The 12,527-nt window shown below is 35.6% G+C and overlaps 1 protein-coding gene across 16 annotated transcripts in view; it reads left to right on the plus strand.

Moving 5' to 3' along the window:
* LOC123672919 (ankyrin-2-like) overlaps positions 1 to 12,527 on the plus strand; it is a 178,751-nt gene that overhangs the window by 64,316 nt on the left and 101,908 nt on the right. For 15 of the 16 annotated variants that reach the window (XM_045607269.1, XM_045607272.1, XM_045607275.1 and 12 more), the window contains 6 exons: positions 1,626 to 1,893; positions 3,298 to 3,315; positions 3,426 to 3,650; positions 5,714 to 5,874; positions 6,128 to 6,339; positions 12,267 to 12,471. In XM_045607269.1, the coding sequence (XP_045463225.1) occupies positions 1,626 to 1,893; positions 3,298 to 3,315; positions 3,426 to 3,650; positions 5,714 to 5,874; positions 6,128 to 6,339; positions 12,267 to 12,471 (1,089 nt within the window). The remainder of the gene's footprint in view (positions 1 to 1,625; positions 1,894 to 3,297; positions 3,316 to 3,425; positions 3,651 to 5,713; positions 5,875 to 6,127; positions 6,340 to 12,266; positions 12,472 to 12,527) is intronic. The other variant, XM_045607271.1, reaches the window with a different exon arrangement.

Below are 12,527 nucleotides of genomic sequence, written 5' to 3' on the forward strand. Positions count from 1 at the left end.
TTGCTCTTTGCCTCTATGTGGCGAATATTGGCTGATATGTACTATCGCTTGAATGTAATATTTTTTTCGCAACCTACATGAATTACAGATCTGGCACTGCAATTTTTTTTTTTATATAGTCAACAAGAATAATATCATCAAATCTTCATCCATTATTCACATAAAACATACCTGAACAGTAATGTGAATATTTCAATTTAGTTTGTTTTTTGAATTTTTCGAAAAAGTTTAGGGAAATGAGAATATTACACAAATATCAAAAAAACATCCTGAAATCATTATTTCCTTCTTTTTTCTTTCTATTACAATTCTGATCAAAACTACATTTTTCATTACAAGAAAATGCGATTAACATCAATAGGAGCTACCTACCAATACAATTATGTACTTACTGATTTATGATCTTCCTTTACTAGTACCAATTTCGCATAAAAATGTTGCTTGGAGCTTTTTTCGTTAATGTGGATGCATTACATGTTTGCTCATTATTTTTGAATTCTTTTGGCACTTGAACAGGCGAAGATATTTTGGAAGGATACGGTTCTGCACTTCATGAGCAACATGTGTATCTGCCATATTTTAATGGTACAACTTTACTTACTCGTAAGTCGAAAATTCTCAATTCAACGAAAAATTACAAAGAACAAAAAGAATATATAAGTAATAGTCATCCCATCTGCTTAATTATTTTCACATGAAAATGTTGATATGTCAATTGTTCGTTCTGTGAACAGATCAGTTTTTCCCAGCTCATTTTTGAAAGTGTCATAATTTCAATTATATGCACGTAAAATAATGAAACATTCAATGTTTTGGTATGTTGCTATCAACATTTTATCAATGTGAATATTTCATTCAACCTTAACTAGCTTTTCACTGTCAAAATATATATTTTCCTTGACACACAAACAGTATTTAGAGTTTAGAGTATTGAACTGAGTTCCTACTCGAAATGATAAAGCCGTTATTAAGTTTCGATGAAAAATAGATGTGATATTTTGAAAAAATATAGAATGAAAACTGTAGTTTCTACGGATACAATAATCAGAAATAATTTTTTGATGGTTTGAATAATGGGTAGGACCAGTACATTATATTGATTGAAAGTCTAGTAATATGTAGAATATATTGAGGAATACAAAGAAAATCAGCTAATCAATCATTCGTAGTACATTCTTCCAAAAAATATATAAGAAAAGATCGAAGTAAATGTAGTGGTGATTATATTCCACTTTTGTATCAATTGACTTATCAATGTATGTAAATGTTTCTTTTGAGCATAGAATGATTGAATGAATTCGATTATACCTAGTGAATATTGTAGTTTATAGATAGAAATGAGCCTGATAGCTGAAAATTTAGCAGTAGCAAGTAGACTTAGATAGGAATTTTTTGTTCTTGTTGAGAGTTGATCTCTCATCAGAAAAAAAAATTGAATATTCTAGATAACTACCTGATTTCCGGAGAATGATCGACTTCATTCATTTTAGGAATTCTGCAGATTAAGTGGTTTCTCTATAAACAAACTCTTCTTTAGAATAGACCTTCGAAGATAAAATGGAGTATACTTCAAATCCACCTGTATATTTTGACTTCTTGTATAATGCTCACTAATTTTTTTTCAGGCGAAGACACATTACTTGGCGACCAAACATATCGATATCTGACTGCAGATGAGATGAAATCTTTAGGAGATGACTCTTTACCCATTGACGTCACAAGAGACGAAAGGGTCGACTCGAACAGAATGGTGGGAAGTGACGACCCTAATGCCTTCCCTCCAAGGCATATAGAAGACGCAATAAGCCCCGAACACATTCATCCAAATTATGTCGAATATATCAAGAAAGCTACAGATAATGTAGACCTTTCGAGACATCCAGTAAATATCGGGTAAGCAATATTTTGATTTCATTCGTAGATTTCCTTTCTTACTTTTCTGTAAAATGAATGTAGGCTTGGTTAATCGATCGTCTAGAGGTATGATTCGATTACCTGGCCTTTCGTCTTCTTCGTTACTTTGTCGGATTTGTAATAATTAAACTCTTTTCAATTATTTATATCTATATACAAAGCCACACTTATACAGTACAAACTCAGTATTGAGAAGATCCTAATTACGTCTTAATTACAAGTTTCTCACAACAGTACTGAATTTCGTCTTTAACTCGTTTGTTGATTACTCGAAACGTCTTCGTTTATCACGTCTTCGTCGTACTTCGAGTTTTCGGTCGTCTCGTCTCTAACTCGTCCGCGAACCTTCTTTTCGTCTTACGTCTTACCGACCGAACTTGACTCGTCTTAGACTTGCCTTGAACTCTACTCGTCTTCGACTTAACTTGAACTGACTCTCGACTCCAATCTGAACTGTCTGTCTGCCGATTGGAACTTACCCTGTCTCGAATATCGACCTCCCTTCTTTCGGCTTGACCACACCCTTAGGGAAAGTACCATCCCCTAGTCCAATAAGAATTTTGCCGTACCGCTCACAAAGATCTTCGCGGATTCCTGGAAATCGAATATTCTAGAAGGACTAGAACCTGATACACAGATGTGACACATCTGGTATGACCGTGTTGTCTTCGAACTTTCCCAACCCCCCAGTAAATCTCTTCAAGATTTACAACTTCATGACATGTCTTCGACATCTCGAAGAATAAAACATCCTTTTTACATTATATGTACAATAACAATTCGTTCCCTGTAATTCATTGAAACTGTTATGCCCTCGACACTTGAAGAAACTAATAGGTCTTCAAACATCCGGTTGACCATCTCAATTATCTACAGGGAAAAATAACTGGATATTACATGAATATAAAAATCATCAATTCACTGTTTATATCATGCCAGTCTGTTAGTCGCGAAGGAGGGATAGGATTTACAACTGTTTGACCGATAACAGCTGCCCTATGCTCAACAATTCGATTTACTATGTTTATATTGCTCCGTTTTATATTTGAAATATAGATCGCTAATCACTTTTGCTAATCATATTTTAACAAGCGGTAATTAAAACTTGGAAAAGTCTTCTTTAATGTTCTCGGAGAAGGTTATAGTAGGGCGCTTGGTAGAATATTTTTGAATATCTTATTTTGTACGATTTTTTCAACTCAGTACTTACTTCAGTACTTCAGCATTTGAAGTATAGTGACGAGATCACTAAAATTTTATAATGAATTCCGATTGATCGTCTTTGTTTGGAGCAATTAACAAATAAAACTAAAGTAATTTTTCGAAATTACTAATTTACACTACAATTATACTAATCCCTGATTCGATTTTTCAATGCCGCAGGAAATTGCATTGGAGAAAGTAAGTATATAAGGAAGAAAAATCCTGAATATTACTCAAAAAAGAAAATTGTTATGAAATACTACTGTATCTGCCATTGGAAAAAGAAATCATTTTATCATTTCTTTCAGTTTCTTGGTATCGTTCCTGGTAGATGCAAGAGGAGGTGCCATGCGTGGTTGTAGACATTCTGGAGTCAGAGTGATAGTGCCTCCACGTTGTGCTCCAAGCCCTACCAGGATAACATGTAGATACGTTCGACCTCAACGAACACCTCATCCTCCGCCTCTTATGGAGGGAGAAGCATTAGCTAGCAGGGTCTTGGAGTTAGGACCAGTCGGCGCTAAATTTTTAGGGTGAGCACACTTTTTGAATTATTGTTAATCGCGTTTATAACTGACTTTCGCGAGAGCTCGCTTTTCTGGTAGAAATGCTGAAATCATCAGTGAGGCTCTTTAGCGGACACTTCTTTGTTCACCTCCACAGTTGTGCACCTGCTAAAATAACGCTTGTTATATTAGGGGAAACCGGGGCTAGTTGAATTGTTGGAAAAAAATTAAATCAACATAAAGACAGAAGTACGTTTCGAAATTTGAAAATTTTTACTTATCATTGTTTTATAGCTCAAAAACTTACTGATATACTGATTTGCTTCACTTTACTATATTATTTAAATATTCTACATAGGCGTACAATTTTGCTTCCACCGTTTCTTTCGAAATTCGAGACATTATTATAAAAAAACTGGTTATACATTTATGATTCAAAGTATTGTCCATCGCTGGCCACTTCTTTCTACCATCTTTTGGATGGCATACGAATCCCGCGTTGAAAAAACTGGTCTTATTTTGAAGCGATCCACGAATCGATCCAATTTTTTAATTCTTCATAAGTCCGGAAGTGCTGGTCACCTAGGTCTTGTGCCATTGGTCGAAACAAATGATAGTCCGAGAGAGTACCGTCTGGAAAATACGGCGGGTGGGGTAGGACTTTCCATTTCAACGTTGCCAAGTATGTCTTGACTACTTTCGCAACATAGGGTCGAGCATTGTCATGCTGTAAAATCACTTTATCATGTCTCTCGTTGTATTGCGGCCGTTTGTCATTAATGCTCGGCTCAGAAGCATTAATTGCGTTCGATAACGATCGCCTGTGATTGTATCAGTCGATTTTATCAATACACTACGCCAAGCTGATCCCACCAAATACTGAGCATGACCTTGGAAACGTGAATATTCGGTTTGGCCGTCGACGTGGAAGCATAGCCAGGATATCCTCATGATTTTCTGCGCTTGGGATTATCGTAATGCCTATTTTTCGTCTCCCCTATGTAGAAATCATTTTCATCTTTTCCTTGCAAACATCTGTTCAAGAGCAAACAAACGCCGTTCAATATATCTCGGTTTCAAATCTTATGGGACCCAATTTCCTTGTTTCTGAATCATTCCAATATTTTTCAGGCGTTTTGAAAAGGCTTGTTGCGTCATTCCCAATGATCTTGACAATTCCTGTTGCGTTTGACACGAGTCAAATAATGCCTCCAATTCTGCATCTTCGAGAAGCTATTCTCTTTCACCGCCATGCTGGTCTTCCACGTCAAAATCCCCGTTCTTAAAGCTTTGAAACCACTCTTGTACGTTCTTTCACTAATAGCTGCCTAACCATTAGTGTTTGAGAGCATTCGATGAGCCTCGGACGCAGATTTCTTCATATTAAAGCAAAAAATTAAAACCTTCCGCAAATGACAAGAATTTGGCTCATGAGCTGTAATGTTCAATCGAGAATAACTTGATGATGAAGACACAAATCAAGTAATATTTCGATGGCGTCATGTTTACAAATACCTAAGTTCATCATATGATATCTACGATCTATTTATTTCGAATACCACTTATCGCTACAGCCATCCATTGGAAAACGGCGGAAGAGATGTTTTATACCTAAATAAATTAAATCTAAATAAAATAAGTAAAATAAAGCAAAATAATTTCGACTGGATTATTTGATTGCTGGTAACAATTGTTTCGCCACACTGTGGCTTCATCAGGCTTCAGTTTTGACAGATAAGAGTATAAAATAGCAGGACAAGCATTGGGAATTTGATCTGTTTAAGAGCTAAATTGCCAATTGCACATAGACCTGCTGCAATCTCGCCAGTTGTTGCTTTCATATACATTTTACAAAGTATACCTATCAACAAGATAGAGAGGGGAGAGAAAACAATCATCGAGAACTCTTGCTCGGGTAGTCAGTATATGTATTACGCCTTCGTAGTGCGCATGTTTACGAACATGCGCTCTGTAACGTATCGTATTCTAATTTTACGCTACGAATGAATGTACTGAATAAATAATGTAGGATACTAAAATATCTTCACCAAATATTGAGCAAAAACTAATAATCATATTTTTGTTCCCAGACCAGTCATAATAGAAGTTCCACATTTTGCTGCACTTAGAGGAAAAGAACGAGAAATAGTTATTTTGAGATCAGACAATGGCGAGTCTTGGAAGGAACATACTGTCGAAGCAACAGAAGATGTTTTGAACGAAGTTCTAAGAGACAGTTTCGAAGCTGAAGGTGAGTCATCATTATCAGATTTTTTAAGCGACGCTGAATAATCATTTATTATTCTCTTATTGTCCTTTGAACATTTTTCAAAAACTTTTCTCCTGAAACGTTGCTCATTAAATGATCAGATCTCGATAGATTTCCCATCTGATTTCATCTCATATTCTTATTTTGGCGAGGTGTTCTCCAGCCAATGTTGAGGATGAGCCCCAGGAACCATCAGTTTGGTATTCTGGATGTAATCTTATTTCAATCTTTTCAGATTTGCATCAGTTGGAGGATAACTCCAGCGGACGTACAACAAGAATAATAACACAAGATTTCCCTCAGTATTTTGCTGTGATATCTAGAATAAGACAAGAAGTGCATGCTATTGGACCTGAGGGAGGAATGGTATCCAGCACGGTAGTACCGCAAGTTCAGGCTGTATTCCCACAGGGGGCGTTAACGAAGAAGATCAAAGTGGGACTTCAGGTAAATCTTTTTAAGCCTCGAAAAGGGATAAAATTGGAAATGTTACGCAAAATCACGGTGAATCACATACCCAAAAAGAAAAGATGGTCTTTGGTGTGGTGAAAAAAGATAACGAAGTAAATGTAAATAATACAAGAAAATATTTTTTCTTTGTTGTCAACGAATATGATGTAGAAATATTTTTGATATTAATGTTACGTGGAAGTTGATAAGTGATTCCGCAGCGATAATTCCAACGAGATTGGATGATATTTTGAATAATGCTTGAAAACACTTCATCTTCGGTACTTTCTTGGGAAGATCACGTGAGATCAATTGCCAAAAGTGCATTCCAAAAACTTGGTTTTTTGTTTCGTGCTAGGAGCTATTTCACTTCCAGTCAGCTACTTATGATTTATAAGGCACAAATCCGACCTGTCCTGGAATACTGTTCCCATGTTTGGAGTGCGGCACCTAAGCATATTCTGAAACTGCTGGATTCTGTCCAAAAAAGGGCAATTCGTCTCGTCCGTGATGCCCTTACAAACTCGCTCACCACTTTGGAACACCGTAGAAAAGTTAGCGATCTGTCTCTATTTTATAAATATTTTCATGGCCGAGGCTCTTCTGAAATATCAACAATCGTTCCTCCTTTGGCAGTCTCTTCGAGGTTAACCCGTCAAGTTCAGTCTTCACACCCCTTTGTGGTCGCGTTGGAAACCTGCAGAACATCTCTCTTCAAAGACTCGTTCATCCAACGAACAGCAAGGCTCTGGAACACATTGCCAAGGGGAGGTGTTCCCCAAGGCATATAACCTTCATAAATTCAAAAAGAACACCAATTCCTACCTTCTTTCCCTTGGTTCTCACGATGTTCTCTGAACATTACAGGATATCTCCTTTCGTGGGAACCAGAACATAAAAAAAAACTGCTCAGATGGTGCATGGAGAATTATTCTTAATGAATGCTCTGTCTGCTGATCATGAATTTAAGCAGAAGAATGCTTCGTCAAAAATCGTTCTTGGATTTTTTCAATGGAAATAATGCCCATCTAAAATTTAACATCAACTGAACCTACCATATGCTTTCCTGTAAGCTATTAAGGTATGGTTTTCCTCGGGAATTTAGAATGGAATGACAAATTCACATAATTGATTCGCCTGCTCCACCTGAGATAATGGATTCTTCAATGACGAAGTCTGTATACTCATATATTATAACTCGCTAAGACTTTATCGGTCTTGAGTTAATAAGTATGAGTTTCATTTCTCAAGAATGTAGGTAAGGAAGCCCATACAGAAAATCGCTTCTCATTACTGGGATAGGCTCTGAATTTCTGAAAGGTTTCGCAGAAGACTCAAAATCAGTGACATGAAAAGGACAATAACTCATCATAGACATCGTATCAAAAAAAAATGTGAATGAATTCCAGCAATTTAACGAGCATTATTCAAAAAATCAACTCATCTAATGAAAAACTTACAAAATACCACTGTCTGAATAATCTCTACAAACAATCCATTCCAGTTTCTTAATACTCGAAGGCTACAATGCCTACTGAAGAGAAAATGTTCAGTACGTTAAGAAATGTCGTAAAATATAACAATGCCAAATTATTTAGAACTGTACATAAGATGAATATTTTCGCACTCCAAAATTGTTTAATTTGATATTATCATTGGATCATAAGATTGCGTGTAGAATCTTTGAAAAAGCGAATGAATTCTAGTCAAACTCTAGCATTAGGTTGTAGAATGTAGGTATTGTTGTTGAGCTAATAGGAAGATTGGATATCAATAAAAATGTTCAGTGTTTGATAATACGATAGTTGACAAATGGTTCCGAAAGTGTTCAAACAAAATTGTTGAATTATCAATATAAAAGAGCGAAATAATATGAACGATTATTTTCATCTGAAGCTTTGATAAAAACTTTTATGTTTATTCAAATTATTTATTATCCTATGCTGATGCTGCTCATTATGAAAATACCTTCTCATATGGAAAAGATTATTTGATGAATTTGTGACTTCAAAACTCATCAGTTATTTGTCACAATCTTTGAGGTTATATACCAGTTGAAATGTATTGAATTCATTCCTCTGATTGATATGACAATTCACGAATTCATCGAAGGATCTTCGTATTGTGAAGTGCTTTTGTTGTAATCTATTCATAATGTATATTTTTCACTAGTTTTTTTGCACTGAAATGAATGTATGAAAAGTAAGAGTGCCCAATAAATATAAGTTGAACTAATAAACTAATTTTCATTGAACAAAATTCAGGCGAGAATATTTTGAGTTGAATATGAAACTCAACTTTTTTTTTGGGTGAAATCAAAGTACTCAAAATATTCTTTTCGACAGCAAAGCATGGTTCGTTGATGGGATGTAATTCGATCCATGATAACTGACTTATTGGGCTCTCTGCTCAAAATATGCACTTTGTTTCAATTTTTGTTGCACTACTGCTGTTTCTTGTGTGTTTTGTTGCCGCCGAACCTTGCTTTGTGTCGCTGGCTTTCCTATCCCTTCCTGCATTTTATATTCCTTCAAATGAATGAAGAGGGTATGACTATTGTGTTCGTCACAAATTCTAAAGTGCTTGTTTAAGTTTTCAAAATTCATATTTTTGTTCATTCGACGATTTCGAATATTTACTGTGTGTTATTTGAATGACCTTTGGAAATCATGAACATATATGAATTCATGATCATCTGATTCAATTGAGTTTCCACCTACGTTTGGAATAACACACATAATATTAGCACTTTTCGATATTTGAAAGGGAAATTCATTCAATAAGAACATCTAAGGTAGCACTAAGTACCTGAAAAACATGTTTGGAGTTATTCCTGAAAAAAAAAGCTTTATAAACGATCACTCATCCAAACATTAAGCACATAACAAATGAAACGGCTAATATTTGGAAATAATTGATCAAGAAAAATAATTACAATTTTCAATAGGGTAATAACATCATACGATATTAATGGTGGTTGTGTTGATGGCAGTTTCCTATTGCTGATACATTGACCAGATAAATAATTAATATCGTATGATGTTATTACCCTATTGGAAATTGTAATTATTTTTCTTGACTAAGCACATACTTCCTCTAGGCGTCCAGATAAAAAACTCTATTTTCTTTTCTTGTAATATGAACAATTTTGGCTTGTCCAGAAAGCGGGATATCATTCTGCTAAAATGTCTCTAACTTTTTCTAATTTCGAACCAAGAAATAATTGCGTTTAACTCACTGGCGACGAATTTCAGGTCAAAATTAATCCTGTACGTCCGTCGAGCCGCCAAATACAGAATGGTTCTCGAACGAAACTTACCAGATAATTTCTAGAGTAGGTTCAGGGTCCGAATATCCCGGTTGAGTTGAGTTGAGTATAAATTTTCATGATTTTTTTCTTGTCAATAATTCTTGAATGGGGATCCAATAACTTGGTGGATTTAAATGCAAACAAAACACAAGCATGTCTTTTCTATAGAAAGGCCGATCTCAGTATGCCCAACATAAGCTTGTCAGGAGTGACTCTTCCTTTGAAGTTATCCATCTCGATGCTTGGTATTACTATCAGCAATAACCTTTCTTGGGAGGATCACGTGAGATCGATTGCCAAAAGTGCATCCCAAAAACTTGGTTTTCTGTTTCGTGCTAGGAGCTATTTCACTTCCAGTCAGCTACTTATGATTTATAAGGCACAGATCCGACCTGTCCTGGAATATTGTTCCCATGTTTGGAGTGCGGCACCTAAACATATTCTGAAACTGCTGGATTCTGTCCAAAAAAGGGTAATTCGTCTCGTCGGTGATGCCCCGCTTACAAACTCGCTCACTACTTTGGAACACCGACCGTAGAAAAGTTTGCGATCTGTCTCTATTTTATAGATATTTTCATGGGCGAGGCTCTTCTGAAATATCAACAATCGTTCCTCCTTTGGCAGTCTCTTCGAGGTTAACCCGTCAAGTTCAGTCTTCACACCCTTTGTGGTCGCGTTGGAGACCTGCAGAACAACTCTCTTCAAAGACTCGTTCATCCAACGAACAGCAAGGCTCTGGAACACATTGCCTAGGGAGGTGTTCCCCGAGGCATATAACCTTCATAAATTCAAAAAGAACACCAATTCCTACCTTCCTTTCCTTGGTTCTCATGATGTTCTCTGAACATTACAGGATATCTCCTTCTGTGAGAACCAGAACATAGGAAGAAAAATTTAAAAATACCCATACGATTGAACTAAAGTGCTTTTTCAATTTCTGTATTACTTTGACACAACTTAATGTACACGCAGAGGGTGAGTCAATAGTGTTCAATCAGTCGATAACTCTTGGAAATTTCGGACTAGGAAAATAATTCAAATTTTGAGGGAATCGACACTACTCAGCACCTAAGCTTATATTATTATTTTTACCCTACACACAAGAGGCAAGGACGAAGATAAAAAAAAAATTCAAGTGGGGTTTGTTGACTTGAGCTCAAGAAGATTATTACGGAGTTTGTGACCAATAATTGAACAATAATATAATTTATATTGAGGTTATACCTGAATTGAAAGTATAAAGAAAAATCAGAGATTCGTGGGATAATTTCAAGAAGAGTTCTATAAACATGGGCCGCCGTCAAATATTTTGGCGGCGCGGTAAAATAAATTTTTGCCGTCCTGCTTTGCCTTATTTATCTGAATTACCTTTGAGGAAACCACTGTTATTCCACTCAGCAGGCATCGTTTCAATTCCATATGAAATCGTCTTTTTGAACTTAAAATCTCCTCGTCAAATTTATCAAAGGAGGTTTTAAAAAAACCAAAAAAAATTTTTGTGTCTTGTTTTATGAACTGACCTTGCGCTCCTACAATTTGGCGCCCACGGTAAAATGTCCGATTTGCCAGTCCTGGCGGCTACACTGTGGACATGCAAAAAAATGTCTTTGTTTTCGAGATACCAGGTGTTTCTTGTAGTCCTACTTTTTTGTGATGATAATACCAGATATGTATTGGGTAAATAATGACTGTTCCAGGAAAAATATCACCCTGTAGATATGCATTCCAAATAAGCAAATAAAAACTACAAATTGATATATTTATGCTTAATTTGAGTTGAATATTTCACGAGGGAAGGTGCAATGAGAAAAAAAAACTTGAAAAAAATTAAATTTTAACACCCTGTTTCTCGAAAATAAAGCGTTTGAGGGCTCCTATTTATGGGACTTTTTTCTTAGAATATTTCCATAGAAAACATGAAACATTTCATGAACCTAAATCAATATTCAAAAACATTTTTCTATGGTCTTTGCAATGATCATCATCGTCCCACAATTTTAAATATTTGAATCATTCTCTGATTTGAAAGAGTTTTAATGAAAATGAAAGATGTTGACTTTATCTCAGGGGCTATCTTGGTTCGGATATTTATGTTCAATTCGAATTTTCATCTCTTTCTGAGAGAAATGTATGTATATTTTATGAAAATATGCCTATTACATCGAGATGAGATGCAGGGAGGAGAAAAATGCTATACAAGAGATTTAGTAGAAGAGAGCTACGTCCATCTGCAATTATGAAGACATTGAAACTGTGCATATCATGTTTCTATCATGTAGATAAAACATTTAGGGATTATAAGAATAGGTAAAATATTCTATTAGAAGTTGAAAACATGAAAATTGTAATTCTGAAGATATATTAAATCACTTTGTGTTAATTATATTCGTTCTTTCTCTGCTGCAATGATGAGAATGTTTCTATCCACTTTCTGTGTTAAATCAATAATCTTTATCTTGTATGTATCTATTCACATGCAGCTCATAAAGTTACGAATAGAATCAATTAGATTATTACCTGGGTAATTCAAATATTGTGTAACAGAATCAGCATTCCATTAAAATATTAGAGCTTTATAAGTGATAAGATACCATATTTTGTAATTTTTGTACAGGCCCAGCCCATAGACCCTGAACTAACGGCTAAACTCCTTGGTCACGGAGTGGCAGTATCTCCTGTCGTCACTGTAGAACCAAGGAGGAGGAAGTTCCATAAAGCAATCACTTTGAGTATGCCAGCTCCGAGAGCACATTCGCAAGGAATGATCAACCAATATTCCGGCTCTGCTCCAACACTGAGATTACTCTGTTCGATAACAGGTTAGTTGTTGAGGATAACTTATCGGTACACTCAATATGCTGTGTGGCTATCATGT

The sequence above is a fragment of the Harmonia axyridis genome, chromosome 2 (genome assembly GCF_914767665.1).
Source record: "Harmonia axyridis chromosome 2, icHarAxyr1.1, whole genome shotgun sequence".
Lineage (NCBI taxonomy): Eukaryota > Metazoa > Arthropoda > Insecta > Coleoptera > Coccinellidae > Harmonia > Harmonia axyridis.